We start from the raw sequence: 20,459 nt of genomic DNA, 5'->3' as shown, positions 1-20,459 counted from the left end.
CAAGTTATTTAACCTATCTGCCCTGTTTGTTCATCCGTAAAATAAAGATAATAACAGCATCTACCTCCCAGGGTTGCTGTGAGGATAAAATGAGATAATCTATGTGTAAAGTGCTTCGCAAACCTTAAAGCACTATATAAGTGCTAGCTTGCTAGCTAGTTAGCCAGCCAGAGGAATCATCTGCATGGAAATGATAATTAAATCCATGGGAGCTGAAATCAGGAAAACCTTCCCAAAGGACTTACCACCCAAGCAAAGCCTGAATGAAGCTACAGAGCCTGCACCGGTATGGGTGAGATCATTTGGAACCAGAGGCCTTAGAGCTGAAAGGGCCCCTGGGTATCGGGTTCAAACTGTCAAAAGCTCAAGTGCACAGAATGACCTGCCACGCTCACACGGGTTTCAGGAAGGAACCCCACCCCACCACCCCCGCTCGGACCCTAACTCCAGATTCTGCACAAGTCTTGCCACCTAGCTTTCGAGCCCTCCCTTGGCAAGATCATCCCTGGGGGTGTCCACCCTCGGGCGCAAGTCTGAGGGCCCTTCGTTGGCCGAGGCTCGGCTCCCGCGGGGGCTGGAGAAGCAGCCCGCAGCGCTCCTGCGCCACCCCGCCCTTCCGCCCCTCCTCCTCGCTCCCTCGCCCCACACTGCAGTCCTGCTTTTTTTTCCCCTAGCTCTTGTCCTCAGCTGAACCCGAGGACCACCCCCCCCCACCCCCCAGCTCTAAGTAGCGCGCCCTCGAGAAGTGACGTCACCCGGCGGCGTCAGACGTGAAGCGCAACAGGTCTCTGCGTTTCCCCGTCGTGAGGGCGGTGGCGTGTGTGCGTAAGCCAGTCTAAGTACAGGGAAGCCGAGAGGGGCGGGGTGAAGAGGAGGATGGAAGGAAGGGGAACTTCAGACGCGCGCGCTCGGGTGCGCGCTCCGGCTCGTCCGCGCGCCGGAAACAGCCGCTTGGCTACGGAAGTCGGGGCGGGTTGGGGGGGCGGGGAGGGGGGAGGGAGGTAGAGATGGGGGGGGGGCGGCGGCGGTTCGCGATGAAGAGCGGGAGCGCGTGAGCGAGCGGGGGAGGGGGGGTGGGAGGGAGGCTGGGGGGGGGGACCGGAGCACGAGCCGCAGGGGCGGAGGGAGGGGGGCGCGAGCGAGCGCGGCGGGCGGCGGTGGTGGCGGCGGCGGCGCGAGAGCAGTGGGGCCCGGCAGCGGCGGCGGCTGAGACGGCGGCGGCGGCGGCGGAGGGAGAGAAGATGGCGGATGGCGACAGCGGCAGCGAGCGAGGGGGCAGCGGGAGCGGCAGCGGCGGGGGTGGCGGGCCCGGCGGCGGCGGTGGTGGTGGCGGCGGCTTCCAGCCCCTGTCCCGCGGGGGTGGCGAGCAGGAGACCCAGGAGCTGGCCTCAAAGCGGCTGGACATCCAGAACAAGCGCTTCTACTTGGACGTGAAGCAGAATGCCAAGGGCCGCTTCCTGAAGATCGCCGAGGTGGGAGCGGGCGGCTCCAAAAGTCGCCTCACACTTTCCATGGCTGTGGCCGCCGAGTTCCGAGACTACCTGGGCGACTTCATCGAGCACTACGCGCAGCTGGGGCCCAGCAGCCCCGAGCAGATCGCGGCGGCCGCGGCGGCGGCAGGGGCTGAGGACGGCGGCGGGCCCCGGCGGGCGCTTAAGAGCGAGTTCCTCGTGCGGGAGAACCGCAAATACTACCTGGACCTCAAGGAGAACCAGCGCGGCCGCTTCCTGCGCATCCGCCAGACCATCAACCGCGGGCCCGGCGCGGGCGGTGGCTTCGGCGGCGGAGGCGGGCCAGGGCCCGGGGGAGGCCTGCCGAGCGGCCAGACCATCGCGCTGCCCGCGCAGGGCCTCATCGAGTTCCGAGACGCGCTCGCCAAGCTCATTGACGACTACGGTGGCGACGACGACGAGCTGGGCGGCGGCCCGGGCTACGGGGAGCTGCCCGAAGGCACGTCCATAACGGTGGACTCTAAGCGCTTCTTCTTCGACGTGGGCTGCAACAAGTACGGCGTGTTCCTGCGGGTGAGCGAGGTGAAGCCGTCCTACCGCAACGCCATCACCGTGCCCTTCAAGGCGTGGGGCAAGTTCGGGGGCGCCTTCTGCCGCTACGCCGACGAGATGAAGGAGATCCAGGAGAGGCAGCGCGACAAGCTGTACGAGCGCCGGGGCGGTGCCGGGGACGAGTCCGAGGGCGAGGATGTGGATGATGACTGAAGCTGGGGCAGCCTCCCCCACTCCAGCACCCCGACCCCGCTCCAAACCGTAAGCCCCCTCCCAGAAATCCCCCCTCCCCGCCGGAATGCTCCCCTTCCCACTCACCCCATTTAGCCGGGGCCTGGGAAAGGGGAGGGCCCTAGAGAAACAAACCAACAAGAAATAACAAGCAATGCTAATTAAAGAAATAACCACCAGGAAACTCGCGGACAACTAGAAGAGAGCGGCAAGTTCAAAGGAAATGACACGAGAGGTGAGGAGAAAGCACCTCTTCACCTGAGAGAAATAGCCTCAAATCCCCCCCCCCCCATTCTCCCCTTCGCCCACCTGAACTATCTAAACCTCATCCAAGATTACATCCTCACTCGCCTTTGACCTGGAGGTAGAAACACGTTTTGAATTGCCCAGAGCACCCACCCAAGGATATTTGGTTTTGAGTTGTGTTGTTCCTGGACTGCTTAAATCGGTTCTATAAATTCCCATTGGCCCCTCTGATTCAGTGTTGAATCCTTTCACTTTCTTTGAAACCAGCATCTTGGTGTCTAAATCTTTGCTAAGTCCATGAAGATAAGGAAGAGAGGCTGTTGCAAGTTACACATTTCCGGAGGTGCAGGTCCATAAAGGGAAATAAAAATTTTAAAATACATGCTAATCATGGACTCACTGGGCAAAAAAAGAAAATTCAAAAATTCTTGGGGGAATATGAAAACAAATTTGAATTTTAAAATAAGGTTTTGGAGGGAACCTGGACCAATGTCTATTGTCTTTTTCTTTGCAGAATTTCCTTCCTCCTCTTCCCTCCTTCCCCAAGCAAACTGATGGAGATATCAGTGTTTGAACTGGAATCCATTACTAAAATAGTTTTAAAGTTGGCAAGGTTTCTGAAGATTTTAATGGACATTTTTGTATTGGGGTGGGGGGTTGCATAAGAAGAAATCAGGCATAAAGCACAAGGAAAACTGTTTGAGTGGATTGGTTGCTACTCACTAAAGTTCTTCCCCTTCTCTCCAAATATGGAGGTTATTATAAAGAAATGGCTTAGGTATGAAGAAATGAGAGCCAGGTTTCTTATGGCTCCAAAAAGCATAAGCCTGTGAATAGTAGATAATTCAGCAATTCCATCCAATAGCTGACTGGATTTTAAACCATAACTTGCATGGGATCAGCAAAAGGAAACATGTGGCTACAAGCCTGAGCTTTGAAAGAATGACTGACATCCATACAAAAGTTGGAAATTAACAAAACTGAAGCCTCCATTTACCTTCAGTTTAATCTGTGGACTTGTTCAAATAACAACATCCTCAGGTCCAGAATTTCCAGCATCAGTTATTCTTTTACAAGAATTTTTAAAGGAGAACTTGATCCATTTTTATCAGTACCTCACAATCAAAGTTGGCACATGATGGATGAATGATTCAGAAGCAGCAGGCACTATGGAAGCTGAAATCCATCAATAAAAGGAGCTAAAGAGAAAATGAATAAGCTGACTATACCCTGGAAGCTTTTTTTATACCATCTTGAAATTTCAACATAAGCTGGCTTCTGCCAGTTCATCTTAGCTGTCTTTCAAGAATAAAAGTTGGGGTTTTCAAGGATCACCTCTTCTATATTTTAAATGGATTCTCTCTATAAATGGTTTTTAACTAATCAAGTCAGTCCTACCCCCCCCTACAAAAAAGGTATTTCTAGAAATGTTAATGTATCCTAGGTAACTTTGAACTGAATGGGATCTAAACTGTTCATTCCAAAGTTTTCAGGTATTACTTGTGCAAACACCTTCTCACACAGGAGGCAGGTAACCCCCACCTCCACAATCTTCTTAGTATTTTTTAACTGCATGCCTGCCCTTTATTTGAGCTGCCTTTTTAATTTATTGCATACCCTTTTTATTACCTTATTTTGGTATTACTCAATCTATACTATCTTTTTGTTTTGTATTTATTGGAAAATAAGGAATATACAAAAGGTCATTCTTATGCATTTGTGGCTGAGAGGGAGGAAGAAGATATTTTACATAAAATTTTGGCTGTTTAAAAGAATTAGATTATCCAGAATACTGATAATCACAGGTTAGAGTACAAGAGCCACAAACATGTACTTAAACCCTTTTAAAACAAATTCTCTTCTCCCATCATACACAATAGACTTTTTAAAAAGATTTTTTAAAAAACAGTTTTTGTTTTTTAATTTTTCTCCGTTGCAAAGAATGTTTCCTAAATTGTATGGGAGCAATAGTATTTTTTGATGTTTTAATTACATCTGTATTCTTGTACTGTATTTTGTACTACAAGGCAGCTGTTTTCAATAATGTCCTGCTGTATTTACCTTTGTATTTTGTTTGAGTGTGTTCAGTTCTTTGCTGCGGAGAACAAGTCCCAAAATAATGTTTGAATAGAACAGCTTTAGGGTTGCAGAAAACTGCTTTAAATAATTTCAACAATTTGAGGCAGCAGTGAAAATTAAGGTTGCAGCCATTCGTGTATATTGCTGTAACTTTTTCATTTTCAAACCATATACAATTTTTGTATAGACCAACTTGTTTTGTTGCTTCATTGGTGATCGTGTTGCTCAGCTGCTGTGAGCCAATTCGATTTTGCAAAGGTGCAGTACCTCTCCTTTTCAAGGGGTTGGGTTTTTTGTTTTGTTTTTCTTTGTTTTTTTTTTTTTTTGGCTGAATTGCAGTAACTAGCCTTGCCTTTCTACTCTGTAGAATTGACGAGGTCTTCACAATCCTTTACCCGTGGCTATTAAGCTATAATTAGCTGCATAGGAAGTATGTGGAAGTGGACAGAGGCATATATAGAGTGTATGCCAAGAACACTACCATATACGGCATCAGCTTTGGTAACCAGAGAAATTTTCTCTTAGTCATTAGACCATATAACAGTGATGTATCGTGCAAAAAATCTTTAGTAATCAATTTGAGAATCCTCCAAAAATAGGAGCAAAGAATGCATAAGCTATGTGTTGGAAGAAGTAATTTATATTAAAACTGTGACCTGCCTGGATAAGACTAGTTAAATGTCACCATGGTGGGTTTTTAAGTCTTAACCAATCTTGAGGATTTGATTTTCCCCAAAGGGGGTGGTTCATGGCCTTTCTTCCTAATGAAGGAAGATTGGAATCCATTCTAGCAACAGAAGGGTTATGGGTTAATTGTCCACTGATCGTCATTCCTGTCCCTTGGGACAATAGAAATCTGCAAAATATCGGGACTATACTTTTGGAAATTTTTTGCTGTTAGATGTGGCTGTATTAGCTGAGAAGGTACTTCAAAAGATCATGCATAAATATTAGCTTGTTAAAGTCTACAATCTTTGTTTTAAATCTAGTTGGAAAGAAAGCAGCATTGTACAAACTACAGGGTAGGAAACAAACCTCGTTGTTTTGTTACTATTGCTGTGAGCAGTGGCCTTTTTTACTTCATCGGGCATCTCAGTATTCACACATTCAGAATACCCAATCCTATTTGACAATCCTCCTAAAGCTACTTTTCAAATGATTGATGAAAGGTTTGTTACTCATACTACTGTTTTCTCAGCTTGTTTTCACTGTGGAGTTCCTGCAACTTAAAAGAATTAGAAACAAAATATTAGCAACAGAAGCAAAAGAATAAGAATCTGTAAATATGTCCCTATATTCTAGATTTCTATTGTCCTTATTCATCATTTAGCCAGTGGAATGACAATTCCAGTCTGCAAACATGTCAATGCATCTGCTGTACAAAAAAAGTAAGTCTGTATGGCACCAAAAAAAAAAAAAAAACCAAACCAAAAAACCAGACACCCTGTGTAAATATTTAAGGCATGTAGGTGGCATAAGTGACAGTAGCTATACTATACACATAGCTACTTGTCAATTCAGTTTTTATAATTAATTCAGAATGATTCTGAGGGTCTGTGGATTTAAGCAGTCTTTAAAACCTCCTGCTTTGTTTGTTACCTTTGGATCACTTTGCAGCAAATTTACAGGTCTTTTAAGAGATACGGGCTTCAGTTTCCTCCCCAAAAAACCAAACTACAAATGTTTATCCTGTTTTTTATTTGAAAATGTGCAGGGTAATGGGCAAAAAAGGCTGGTTACAATAATGCCCTCATATTGAGTGGTCTGTTAATGACTGCACACTTCAGGCATTGTAATAGCTGAAGATGACTTGTTAAATGTGATCTTTCCCCAATGTTACAAAGATGTAGAATGATCTACACAAGGTATTAAAAAGTGACTATTAATTTCCATCTACCTTGCTCTTCAGAGAGTGTCAGTTAATGAATTTTGGGGGAAGCTTGAGTGTATGTATAGCTCATGCACATAAGTATTCTTAACTAAGTTTTGTTATTTTTAACCAGATTATGGTACTTTATCAAATGCACAACTAATCTCTCAGTAGATATTCATTTGAAAATAGTGTGGCCTTGATCAGTGAGAAGGGGAAAAGACTTGTTTTTTGCCTATGTAAAAATGACTCATTTGCTGGGAGTCATAATTCTCTAATATTTTTGTGGTAGGTCTCCTTTTGATCAGGAACAAAATAAAATGTTTTTGTGTTCATTTAGGTATTAATTAAATTCAATTGTCTGTTGTGTTTAGGGACTATCAGAATTGTTCTGATGAATATCAAAGTGACTGCTTTGATGTCCAATCTCAGGTTTTAAAACATAGTGGTGTAAAATCCCACTGGTTACTGGCAAAACAATTTTACTTTAAAATACCTTAAAGCTCACATATATCGGGCCTGTTCAGACAGCAGAGCCTCCATCTTGTTGCTCTTTTCCCACTTTCTACTGGAGTTTGATACTTCCATGGCTTGGAAAGTATCAAGAAATTTTTGCATTGTATATTTCCATTTTGACCCTTGTATATTTTCTCAAAGGCAAAGCACTTTTGGTCACGTAAATACATAGATTATTTGTTTTATGTGGACCGTGGCTTCTCAGGCTCCCCTAATTCTGCTTATTAAAATGATTGTTCAGACTCTATGTAAGTGGAAATCTTTGCTAATGTTTAGAAAGTTTGTATTGGTCCTGAAAGCATCTGCTAGCTTCCAGTGAATGCAGTAATAGCCAATGCTGTGTTCATAACTTAATAAGTTACTTTCCCTTGAGCCTTAAGGTAACTCTTTTTTTGCTGTCAGTAGCAGCATTAAAGTTGTTGCTCTGTAGAAAATGAGACTATCAGTTGTCAGGGTTGATTTTTAAGAGTACTGTAAGTCAATTAGCTGTCTTCCTGATAAGTTAGTTAATGCTTCCTTCAAATAATTGTGTGGAGTTGTTTGGTTTTTATTTTTAAAGAAGGGGGTGGGGGGGAAGCACACTTAACTTAAAGCCTGACTAAAGGGGAAAAATTATATCACCTTTTGGGTTTGTTAGCCCCAGAGAAGAAGTAAAAATACCAAATTATAATTGCTTTATATTTTGACCGAGGTTGGGGGTGTGGGGGTGGTGTCTAAAATCCTAGTACCCTAAAATTGGACTCCTGAATGTTCTTGGGATCATCTAAAAACTTATGTTTTGGGGTGTGGTGTTCTAACACCCACCTTCCTTAATCTTTCGCACCAGACTCAGTTTTATTAAGAGGTTTAAATGACTCAATTTCCACAAAATGAAGTTTGATTCCTAAAACTCAAAATTAAAGTTGCAACATGAAGAATTTTACACTTCTAATTCCCAGATTTTGTCTGTGCCCCTTGTCTAAAGGCCTATACTAATTTTATTGTAGATTTCACAAAGAAATGGTAGAGAACAAAGGCAAGAGGCTTGTATTTATAGTTATCTTTTCTTCAAACCAAAAATAGCTTTCTTAGCCATTTATCTAGAACTATATTGCTCTTTAAAAAATAAATTCCATAATTCAACTAGCTCAATTATTTAAGGCCTGATTTTCCTGTTGGCAGGCTTTGCTAGGCCTTTACTTCTCTCTTCCAGCCTTTTGGTTATTTGACTGCTTCATTAGTGCCTCCACCAGAGGGTGGATGGAGGAAGGAAAAGGAGGGGAAAACTTAAATCTGTTCACTTTATCCTATTAGTGATTCTAGTAGGACTGGTGAAAGAATGGTGAAGCTTTTAGATAAAACAAGGTTTTTGCATAATCAGTTTTATTTTTCCTATTATTCCTGACATCTGTTGACATGAAAGGTTCATTTTGCCTTTTAAGTGGAATCTCACCCAAATGTTAACATTTAGTAGTATAAAGTGGAAGAAGTAGAAAGAGATGTTCAATACAAAATTGAGTAGTAGCTTTTTAAAAAAGGTTTCTAAAAAATTTTTCTCCAGGCTCTACCACATCCCTTTTGCTAAACAGGCTAACTCTTCAAAGAAAAATACAGCCTTTCTCACTGAATTATAACAATTTCTAAGGCAAAAAACCACAAACCTGGGGAGTAATGTATTTCTTTCCTTTCTCTTTCATAAGTGCAGCTTAGGTGGAACCTACTATCCTAAAGAGGAATCTGGGGAGAAATTTATATGAACACATGTGTGTCATAGGACATGGGGGAGGGGGTTCATTTTTAACTTAAAGGTCATCAAGCACCCATCTTTCTCCTAGCTACTTCTCACCCCTTTGTGATAGAAGTTCCCTTTGAAGTACTGAGAGTATTCCTTCCTGAACCTGGAATCTATTCTATCCTTGAAAAGCTAAATAGAATTCCTGAGTCAAAGCAGGGTGTAAATCTTGTCACTTGCCCTGAATGTTATGTTAGCAATAGAATGTGAGTTATTTTTAAATGGAATGGCCAGCATTAATAATAACATTTAGTGTTATGCTTCTTAGGCTGTTCTCTTACTGTCCTTTCTGGGCTGTCTGTAGAAATGACTTTTTCATGGTTATTTAAGAAAATATTTCTTCTGAGTAATTCCCAGATAGCATACTTTACCATTCTAGTAAAACTGCCAGCCACATCTGCCAGTGGCTAATGTACTACATGCCTCCTCCCCTAGAATAGCTTCTTAAATCCAACCCTAGGGTTGTTGCTCTGCCAACACAGAATCTGTAGAAGTAATCTGAATGAGCTAAATCCAAATTTAAAAGTTCGTTGGAGCAGGAGACAGCTTCTTGATTAGGATGTACTTGTGTGTTTAAATGGGCAGCAACTAAAAGGGATATGATTTTGAAATTTAAATGTCTTAGATCCATATGTAAATATCCACATGCTTGTGCATTGTAAACAGGTGTGTATTCATATGTATGAAATTACAGAACTGGTTTCTGCTTCATGAGAAACACAATACCTTTAATTTTATAAGATTTCCCCCACAACCTTATATGTATGTATATAGAACACTAAACTTGTAGTGATAGGATCAATTTGGGAATATCTGCTGAGAGACCAAAAAGTTCATTTTTTAAGTACCTTGGTTAAAGAATAAAGATTATTCCTTGTTTATTTAAAAAAAAAAGAAATGCACTTTAACAAGCAAACAGCTGCATGGTGAAACTCAAACAGATACATTAAGTGCAGCACCCATTCAAAATCTCCCTGAAAACAATTCAAAAGCAGAGTCAGAGCTGGCTGTAGGTCTTGCTGCCTAAGAGAGTGAAGCTCAGACTCTTATCCTTTGTGAGGTGAGCAGGGCTGCTTTTAAAGAGCAATGTGAATACAGCCAGGAGCTACAGACAGGTCTGTAAAAGGGCAGGTCCTGGATTTACCACTAGCTAACTAGCAAAACCAACCAGAAAAAAAAAAAGGTCTAAAAATTCATGCTAGTGAGCACTCCTTACAATAGCAGATTTTTGCAAATGGAGTTTTACAAGTCTATATTTAAAAAATTGTATGTTTGTAACAAATAAAGTATGCGGAAAAGTGAATGACAATTTTGTGCTGATGTCTTTGTGATTTAAGAAGTACCCTGGGATAGGCCAGGTGACCTACTAGCTGTTATCTTACTTTTAGACAGGTATTGTTGGAAGTGGGTGGGTGTGGACTTGATAGAAGATATAATCCAGATTGGAACCAAATGTCTGCCTATGCTGACCCTTTAGTATAATCTTTTGGTGTAGTCTTTTTTGTTTGCTGAAAAACCCAAGTTTAGGAAGTAGCAATGAAGCAAACCGGAAAAAGCAAATTCAAATTTAGGCTTACATCTCAGGTGTTCAGGAATAACAGGCCATCTAATTTTCCCCAAATTTTAGCTCTAGCCAGGATTATCTCATCTTTTTATCCTCTAAACTCATTTGGTTCTTATCCTGTCATTTTTTTAAAAAATGTATGTCTTCTATATTTTCGGCACATTTCTAAATCTCCCACACCACTACCCTTTGAATTATCCTCTTGTAACAGATTTTTTTTTTTAAAGGAAGGAAAACAGTTAAGTAAAACCAGCTGGCATGATAGTATATGTAATATTCCTTCCCCATAGCTCACTTGTGTAATTTAGGGAGGTGAGTTTCCTCAGTTCTTTGAATCCAAGCTTGTTCATGATTACACATCATTTTTGCATTTTTTTCCTTTCCAATCATGTTTTCATTGTGAATAGTTTTTCTGGTTCTATTTTACTCTGCATCAATTCCTATCTTCCTGTGTTTCTCACTATTCACCTATTTTCAGAGGTGTCTCAGGAGACCAAAGTGTTTTATGACCCTTAAGTTCATAGGCATTATGTTAGCTGCTGCTTCTGGTTGCCTAGGTCAGCTTCCCTCAGGAAAGTTTCAATTTTGGGAGTGGAGAGCACTTACTCTTTGTCACACTTTGATTTCCTATGCATAATGAGTCTACCTAAACCCAAGAGTTTAAATAACAGGATATGGGTAAGAAGGGTGTTAGCTGAGCTGGGATCCCACATTTGACCATCATTGCACACCCCCCTCCTGCCATGATTTGAGTTGATGGCAACATTCTACAAGGTGTTATTGTGAAGAGAGAAAATAAACCAATACTACACCAAGGTAAGACTGCTACTTACCACATTAAGACAGAAAAAACTCTGTCCAGGAATGAAGTCAATAAGCACTTATTGTTTACAAGCCCTTGCTTAGGGGGCAGCTAGGTGGTGCAGTGGATAAAGCACCAGCCCTGGATTCAGGAGGACCTGAGTTCAAATCCAGCCTCAGACAATTGACACTTACTAGCTGTGTGACTCTGGGCAAGTCACTTAACCCTCATTGCTCCACAAAAAAAAATAATACAAGCCATCTTTGCCTCCTGAAAGTACCTTCACATTGTGACTTTCTTGTGCCCAAGTTACCCAAACTGTTACTATATTCATTTTCTGGCTCAATCTCAAGATAAATTTCCTATTTAGCACTGAGATGGAGATGGTAGGGTTGAGTTCCATTCCATAAGCATTTATTAAGGACTTATGGCCCAAACAGGGAACTCAGCTTTCAAATAAAACATTCACCACCTTTAGAGTTTATTTTATTTTATTTGGGGGGGGGGGTTGAGGCAATTGAGGTTAAGTGACTTGCCCAGGGTCACACAGCTAGTAAGTGTTAAGTGTCTGAGGCCAAATTTGAACTCGGGTCCTCCTGACTCCTGGGCCGGTGCTTTATCCACTGGGCCACCTAGCTGCCCCTCACCTTTAGAGTTTAATCCTGTTTGGAGATGGACAGGGAGGTTACGTGTACACACACTGAGTGGCCAACTGGAGGAATAAAAGATTTCTTATAGGAATTGGTATTTGAATCTTGATGGGAGCTAGACATTCTAAGAGGAGATATGGGCAACAGCATTGGTGTTGGGAGGTTGAATGCTGGCTTACAGAGAACATCAAGGAGGCCAGTTTGGCTGGAAGAGTGAGAAGAAATGTGAAATTGCCCCACAGCGAGGTTGGAGCCAGACTAAAAGCTTTAAATGCCACCTGTGTTATCTTAGGGCTAAGAGCCACTGAAGCTTCTTGGCCAGAGGAGTAGCATGGTCAGGTGTCCTTAAATTAGGAGATTAACTGATAACCTTATGTGGGGGTGGGGTGGGGTATAGATATTCAGGACTGTCTTCATCAGAATCATCACGATTCCTCTGTAGCATTTTTAAATGTCTCCAAACATTTACCCTTGGTGCAACACCTGTGTTGAGTCTCAACATGCTTCTTGGACCATTCATCTTACTATGAATAATAAGCTCTGTAGTAGACTTCTGTAAGAAGCTGATGCAGCCAAGATTAATTTAGCCAATGGTTCTTGGGGCAGGGAGCATCAGTGTATAAATTATCTTGGTTCTTCTGGTTGCTTCAGACTCTGTAAGAAAAGTAGCTGCTAAAAAGGAAAAAAAAAAAAAAGGCGGGGGGAGGCAGCAAGGTGGCACAGTGGATAGAGCACCGTCTCTGGATTCAGGAGGACCTGAGTTTCAAATCTGGGCTCAGACACTTGACACTAGCTGTGTGACCCTGGGCAAGTCACTTAATCATTACTCAGCAAAAAAAAAAAAAAGCTGCTTCCTGAATTAAAGTTTTTGAGGGAAAGCAGTCAAGATCTAGAGAAGTAAAAGAGCCTTGACTTCTTTTAGAAGTTAAAACTTGGGGGACAGCTAGGTGGCACAGTGGATAAAGCACTGGCCTTGGATTCAGGAGTAGCTGAGTTAAAATCCCGCCTCAGACACTTGACACTTACTAGCTGTGTGACTCTGGGCAAGTCACTTAACCCTCATTGCCCTGCAAAAAAAAAAAAAAAAAAAGTTAAAACTTATCCAGCCAGAAGGGAACTGCTAAGTTTATAATGATGCCATAGTAATTGATTCTCAGATATGCATCTCTTATACAGAGCTATATTAATGTGATGGGAATAAAACCAGATGTTACCTCTAATGAGATGGTCCGCAAGGTCCATGAACTTTTTTTTTTTAAAGTATATTCTAGGGCAGCTAGGTGGCGCAGTGGATAGAGCACCGGGCCTGGATTCAGGAGTACCTGAGTTCAAATCCAGCCTCAGACATTTAAAACTTACTAGCTGTGTGACCCTGGGCAAGTCACTTAAACCCAATTGCCCTGCAAAAAAAAAAAAAGTATATTCTAATAACTTTCAACAATTGGGGTTTTTTTGTAATCCCAGCTAGCTAGCATTAATATGACAATTAAGAGAGAATCTTGACAGTGAATTTTATTCATTCTCTACTACTCAAATAGCCAATATCTATTATATTGGTTTGGGAATGGTGAAAAAGTGTTGGACTTGGAACCTGAAGAGATACAAGTTCAAATCCCACTTTAAATATCTGCTATCTGTTTGGGCATATCAGTTGACCTCCCTGAGTCTCAGCTTCTTTCTCTGTAAAATGGGGTACTTACCTTACAAGGATGTTTGGAGATCAAATGATAATATACATAAAATGTTTTGCAAACCTTAAACTGCTTTACAAATGTTGGCTATTATTCTTAGGAAGAATGTTACAAATTAGGTAATAGTAGCTAGTATTAAGAACTAAAATTTATGAAGCACTTTATATAATGTTAATTCATTTGATTTTCTTTTCAGAACTACCCTGGGAGGTCGGTGTTATTATTATCCCCATTTTACAGATTGGGAAACTAAAGCACAGAAAAGTTAAATAGTGACTTGTTCAGGGTCACACAGCTAGCAATTCATTGTTAAGGATTGAAACTCTGCCCTTGCTGAACCCCAAGTCTTGCATTTATCCACTATACTTGGATGAGAAGCTACTAAGGGAATTAGAGAAGTATAAATAAATATCATGTTTACCTAACAAGACGACCTCAAAAAGAGGAGCATAGTGTATGGGAATTATATCACCAGACCTTGAGTTCTAAACCCAATTGTGCTACCAACTAGCTCTGAGTTCTTAGGAAAATTCTATGGCCATCAATTTCCTTGTCAGGATAAGGAGGTACCCTCTAAAGCCCTTTCTTGCTTCAATATTTTGTGAGAAGTCATCTATTCCAACCCCTTCATTTTACAGATGAGCAAAAAGGCCCAGGGAGAATATTATTGGCCCAAGGTTACACATATAATTTAATGGTAAAGCTGGGATTTGAACCCAGGTCCTCTGACTCTAAATCTGGTGTGCTTTCCACGTGCCATGCTGCCTCCATATGGAAGGAAGTGTTGAGATGTAATGGGCTATTCTCAATGCAACTACAGCTATACCACTGAAAGACAACTGCTAACTCCCCAACCAATTCTTCATGCTAACTATAAAAGTTCCCCAGAATTCATGGTGACCATAATCACAGCAAAGAAAAATGGCTACTTGTAGTTTCTATTCATTTAGTAGTAAAATTATAAAATGATCATTGAACCAAGATCTTTCTCAAGGAACAGTGGAGTAAAATGCTCAAACAAAATGTAATTCCTGTCTTTTGAAAAAATGATGTTTTCTGATATCTTTTAAAGTTGTAAATCTTAGTGATAAAGTTCTTCCTTAGCCACATGGAAACATATTATAAATATGTGGAAGAGGGGGCGGCTAGGTGGCGCAGTGGATAAAGCACCAGCCCTGGATTCAGGAGTACCTGAGTTCAAATCCGGCCTCAGACACTTGACACTTACTAACTGTGTGACCCTGGGCAAGTCACTTAACCCCCGTTGCCCTTAAAAAAAAATATGTGGAAGAAATTACAATATCATCTACCCAGTGGGATACTGAATAAAAACATTCAGTGTCTCTCTAAGACCCTTGCATTTTTATTGGTTTCCCTAGATCTAGAATTCAGTCAGAAGCATCCATCATTTAGGGATCGGTGATTGTTGGCTTTGAGAACTGCTGAGTAAAATCCCTGAGCTCTGCCTTGTCTTATCCAGGCATTCTTGGACCTTCCTTGGCAGGTCCCCAAAGCCACTCTTTTACATTGCTGAAACCCTATGATGCACAAAACAACTTCCATACAAATCATTGGTATACCTGGCCTTAAAAAACAAAACAAAACAGGGCAGCTAGGTAGTGCAGTGGATTTAGGAGGACCTGAGTTCAAATTCAACCTCAGACACTTGACACTTACTAGTTGTATGACCCTGGGCCCCACAAAAAAACAAAAACAAAAACCAAGCAAACCCCCCACAAACAATGGCTAGAGTTGCCCATGGGCCATGACTACAGATGTCCTTTATTCCCCAAATCTCCAAAGGGTGCCCTAGAACAGAAGGGTCAGGACAAGTACCCACTATTGTGACTAGAAGGTTGCCATCTAGTGGTCAACATAAGAATGCCCCCTTCTACCCCCTTCACCCCCACCTTAGCTGCCTTGGCCAACAAATCATAAAGTATTAAGTGCCTACTATGTGCCAGGCACATGTTTGGAGATCATGTGCTAAACAATGGATATACAAAGAAAGAACAAAGACCATCCCTTCTTCCAAAGAGCTCACAGTCTAATGAGGAAGAGAACAGCTTGAGAAAAATCAGTAAACTTTGGGAAGGGTTTGAAGGCAGAAATAGACTTACTTCTTCTGACTCCTGTGGGCTCCCATATATTCAAGAGCCTAGGATGGGTAGGAGGCTAATTTTACAAAAGATAAAAGAAAGAAGTTTCTACTGAGGTAGGACACACTCTAGCTGTCTACCCTCTGCACTTGAAATTCTGTAGACCCAGTCTGTCCAAATTACAGGGAGAAATTTGGGCACCTGAAAAGAAAGGGGGACCAAAGTTCCAGCACTATACTCTTCTTACTACACCATGATGCCTTAGGAAAAAAGAAATGCTCTTTCAATCCCCAAGCATGTAATCTGAGAGGACTCTAAGCAAAGTCCTGGGATTATTAAATGGGATCCAGCAATTCTGCAGAATTTTCACATGGAGATTAAAGAAAAGAGATCAGATGCAGAAAACTGGGGTCATTCTTCTAAGGTCTTTAGAAAAAATAAAAAGCAGGTGGAGAAGCGGGGAATTACAGAGCAAACAAATCTTGATCTTACCCTATCAGGGAGTTCTGTTGTTGTAAGAGGGGTAAAATGTTATATTCTTAGGAGATTTATAAAGGCACTGTCAGTTTTGTTTTTGTGTTTTTTTAAGAATAAGATGGTAGTTTATTTAGGGGCAAGGGAAGGGAAGGGGGGAGGGAAGGGAAACCATGAAAGAAATCTTTGGACTTCTCATGGGGATATAGGTATGGAACAAAGCTCTGAGGTACCAATCTCCTTGAGCAGGAGACCAGTAGGTACTTTTATAGGGGACTGATGGGGGTGTGACCATCTGCCTGTGGAATGTTCCTTTAGTGAGGGAGGACCATTCCCTACTGGTGGTGGTGGCTAGAGGAATTGGGTGAGGGGTGGCTATGGATCTCTCCAGCCATCTCTCTCTTCGGGACACAAAGGCCGCAGCCACACCCAAATTTATCTCCCCTGGGGTAAGGGAGATCAGAATGAAGGGTGGAGGTCCTGAAGCTAGCTCAGTCGATTTGTTACAGCTTATCTCTCTAGGTGTATCTGTCCTCTGGTTTAGTTTCTCAAGGATAAGATTCCTCAGTGTGCCCCAGAGAACTTCTGGGGAACTTTGGGCCCACAACATTTCTTCTGAAACTGCTTCATGCTGACCGGGGGTCAAAGAAATCACGGCGCAAGGCTGGGGGAGGGGGGAGGAGAGAAGTGGAGAAGGCCTGGTCCCAGGTGAGGAGCTCTGAGGTCCAGAGGTGACACTTAGGCACAGGCACTGTCAGTTATAAGTCAAAGTGTAAGACTGTTCTTTGGATGATTGACAATGGTAGCCCTTCTGAGAAGCAAGAATATTAATTTTTCCTATCTTGTACTTAGGGAGTTGATTTTTTGAACCCAAGTATAAACTTTACATTAATTTAAATTCCATATTAATAGACACAAATTTTCTAGCTTATAATTTCTTTTTGAATCTTGTCTGTCCCAAGTTCTAGACCACTCTTCCCTTCCACATGCAAAATTAATTTACCTACCCTACTTCCTATTCATGCAAAATCATGTATTATAATGTGTGATGGTTGTTACATTGAGTGACCCTCCAAGGCTCTATTCCTGGGCCCCTTCATTCTCTTAATAATCTCATTAACTCCCATTGGTCCAATTATCTATATGCAGATCCTACCAAATCTATATATCGAGGCCTAGTATCTCTCCTATCATCTAAAAAAGGTAATAAGGATACTATCTATGCCTTTATCCAAATCAGTGATAAAATCATTATACGTGGCCAAGCACAGATCCCTGGGACACTCAGCTGCAGACTTCTTTTCACAATGACCCTGAACCATTTATGACTATTCTTTGAGTCAGGCCATTCAATGAGTTCCAATATACCTAACCTACATTTCTTCAACTTATCCATTGAGGGCAACCTGAGAAACTTTGGTATATGCTTTGCTAAAATCTAGATAAAGTGTATCTGTAGCATTTACTTGATCTACCAGTTTAAGGGTTACTAAAAAAAGGAAAAAAAACGAGGTTTGTCTGACATGACCAGTTTTTATTGATCAAGCCAACCCTTCAATAAAATGTTTTAGAATTTTGTTAGAACTGAAGTCAAGTGAAGTCACCAGCCTATAGTTTACAGGCTCCATTCTCTTTGCTACTTTGAAAATTGGGACATTTGTCCTTCCTTAATCCTGCTCTCCTTGTTCTTTCAGAAATTACTGACAATGGCTCAATAATCATAGCTACTGGTTCTTTTAGCACTCTGGGATATATTTTGCTTGGGTCTGGTGAATTGAACCCCTTTCCTGCAGTCAAGTCAACTAGCAGTTATTAAGTTCCTACTATGTTCCAGGCACTTGTGCTAAGTACTGGAGAAACTCAAAAAAGGCAAAACAAAACCAATCCTTACTCTCAAGGAGCTCACAATTTAATGGAGGAGACAGACAGCATGCAAAAAACTACATATAAACAAGATAAATTGGGGATCATCTCAGAATGAAGGCACTAAGATTAAGGAGGACAGGAAACAGCTTTTTTTTTTTTTTTAAGTGAGGCAATTGGGCTTAAGTGACTTCCCCAGGGTCACACAGCTAGTAAGTGTCAAGTGTCTGAGGTCAGATTTGAACTCAGGTCCTCCTGACTCCAGGGCTAGTGCCCTATCCACTGCACCACCTAGCTGCCCCAGGAAGCAGCTTCTTGCAGGTGAAACTTTATCTGAGACTTAAAGCAATCTAGGAAAACATTAAAGTGGAGATGAGGAGGGAGTTCCCCGTACGGAGGACAATGGCCAGAGATGGAGAAACATTATCTTGATGAGTGAGTGCAAATTCACTTAGACCACTATAGCTAGATAGGCCCAAATAGACCTTCCTTCACATTCCATCCAGATGTCCAACTGAAACATCTTACCATCTGTTCTGCCACTAGGTATTTTTCCCACCCCATACTTTCCATTTCTTGCTCTGGGTACAGTAATCAAATCAAAACCATTATTGAGTCTGTAAAGAGCATATCAATCAACTGCCCTAGAAAGGAGCTCAAGATCTGACTCCACATCAAAACTGCCTTCTCTGGCCACCACTCTACTATATGTGTTGTCTCCCCTTACTAAAATGTAAATGCTAAAAAAAAAATTTTAAATAAAATAAATTAATAAAATGTAAGTGTTCTTTGGGGGTAGGAAGTTTCTCATTTTTGCATTAATATCTCTAGTACCTAGTAAGTACCCATGAGTACCTCCAGTTCTGCTAGCCCAGCACATAGCATTTAAAAGTTTTTTCATTCATTTATTCAGTGAGAGCAAGCAATATGTTTACTTAATATTTCTTCATTCATCTTAGATTTCATTTCCTGTTAGTCATTTTGTTCTGTCCCTTACAGTGTAAAGATCATTCTCTTTGACAAAGAAATACTTCAATAATTAAAGGATATGCCATTTTGTCAGTGTATGTTTTCTCTCCATCCATGATGGTTTCTGAGAGTTGCTCTAGGCCTAAAAATTATCTGGTGGACAAATAAGGGACTAGCCTCTCCAGTCTTAGCGAGGCATAGTCCTAGAACAATAGACAAACACATTGTACCATACCTGTATTTACAGTGTTTCCAAGTTTGAAAGTGAACCTTAGACTCTGCTGTCATAGCCTTTGAGAACAGAATTACCTCAATGCCAAGTAGGGCTTTGAGGGGAAAAAAATCCATCAAAGTAAGAATTGAGTAGTTCTGTCATTCCTCAGCCTCATCTCATGCTGTTTGGGCAGTGATTCTGTTCCTTGTTAAATTAACCAACAAACATTTATTAAAAGGTGGCAAAGTAGATGAGCCATCTCCAGTTGTTCTGATGTATATCTTGCCAGTAGACCTAGATGGCTCCGGAGGAGTGACACTGGTGGAGTGAGCCCTGCCTCACTTAACTCCAACTAAGACTTTTTGAAAACACTGTAAAGATCAAGAATCTGTTTAGATGTGATAATTGATCCTATTAGACCTAATAAGGTTACTATGAAAGAAGAGAAAAAGGAGACCCCAGGACAGAGCCTTGGTGTATACCCACAGTTCAGGAGTATGACATGGATGATGATAAAGGACACATAGGAAGAGAACTGAGAACTGTGTAATGAAAACTTAGGGAGGAGAGAGTATCTTAGGTGGAGAAGCTGCTCAACAGTGTCAAATAAGAAATAAGGATGAGAAGTAGATTTGGCTATTAAGAGGTCATTGGTGATTTTGATGAGAAGAGTTTCAGTCAAGTGATGAGGTTGGAAACCAAATTGCAACATCTAAATCACAAAAGAACCAATGGACAAGAATGAGATGCCAGATCAACCTCATTTCCTTTCTAACTAAACAATAACGGGGCTCTAAAGATCACAATGTGGTAGGCAAACTATGTTGCAGTAGTCCTAGGGAAGAAGTGGACTTGTCAGAACTGAACTTCAGCATTCAAAAGAATTACTATGAGTATATTACTTACACCTCATGAAACAAGCTTGGATGGGTACAGTTTTATTTCATTAGATGAAATTTATATTCCCAAGATTTGGATCTGGTATGATGTGAGAAGATTGGTAAGAAGCCTACTCCAATGACATTAGAAAATTTGCAGAGTTAATCCCTCCACAATTTAAAATGGAATTTGGGATTCTGGTGTTTTGGATAAACTGCACAAAATGTCACCTTCAGGGGCAACTAGGTGGCGCAGTGGATAGAGCACCAACCCTAGATTCAGGAGGACCTGAGTTCAAATCCAGCCTCAGACACAACACTTACTAGCTGTGTGACCCTGGGCAAGTCACTTAACCCTCATTGCCCCACCAAAAAAAAAAAAAAGATTAAAAACAATTTTCACCCTCCAAAAGGGGCCCCACTCCTTGATGAAGGATGCATGTAGGTGGAGAGTAGAAAAGCTAGTCTGAAATTCCTATATGAAACAAGGGCCAAAACTGAGTTTATTATTCCCACTTACCCCCACCCCCCAAACCTAC

The 20,459-nt window shown here is 41.7% G+C and overlaps 1 protein-coding gene across 1 annotated transcript; it reads left to right on the top strand.

Moving 5' to 3' along the window:
* Positions 1–1,235: 1,235 nt before the first annotated feature.
* PURB (purine rich element binding protein B) lies at positions 1,236–10,025 on the top strand. Its single transcript, XM_043986808.1, has one exon. The coding sequence runs from the start codon at positions 1,242–1,244 to the stop codon at positions 2,214–2,216; it is 975 nt and encodes a 324-aa protein (XP_043842743.1). The 5' UTR covers positions 1,236–1,241; the 3' UTR covers positions 2,217–10,025.
* Positions 10,026–20,459: the final 10,434 nt, after the last annotated feature.

This window comes from Dromiciops gliroides, chromosome 2 (assembly GCF_019393635.1).
Source record: "Dromiciops gliroides isolate mDroGli1 chromosome 2, mDroGli1.pri, whole genome shotgun sequence".
Classification (NCBI taxonomy): Eukaryota; Metazoa; Chordata; class Mammalia; order Microbiotheria; family Microbiotheriidae; genus Dromiciops; species Dromiciops gliroides.
This window is presented reverse-complemented; position numbering and strand designations above follow the sequence as displayed.

Bases quoted from the DNA above. Each gene is read 5' to 3' on its own strand.
- PURB (XM_043986808.1), top strand. From the start codon at position 1,242: ATGGCGGATGGCGACAGCGGCAGCGAGCGAGGGGGCAGCGGGAGCGGC.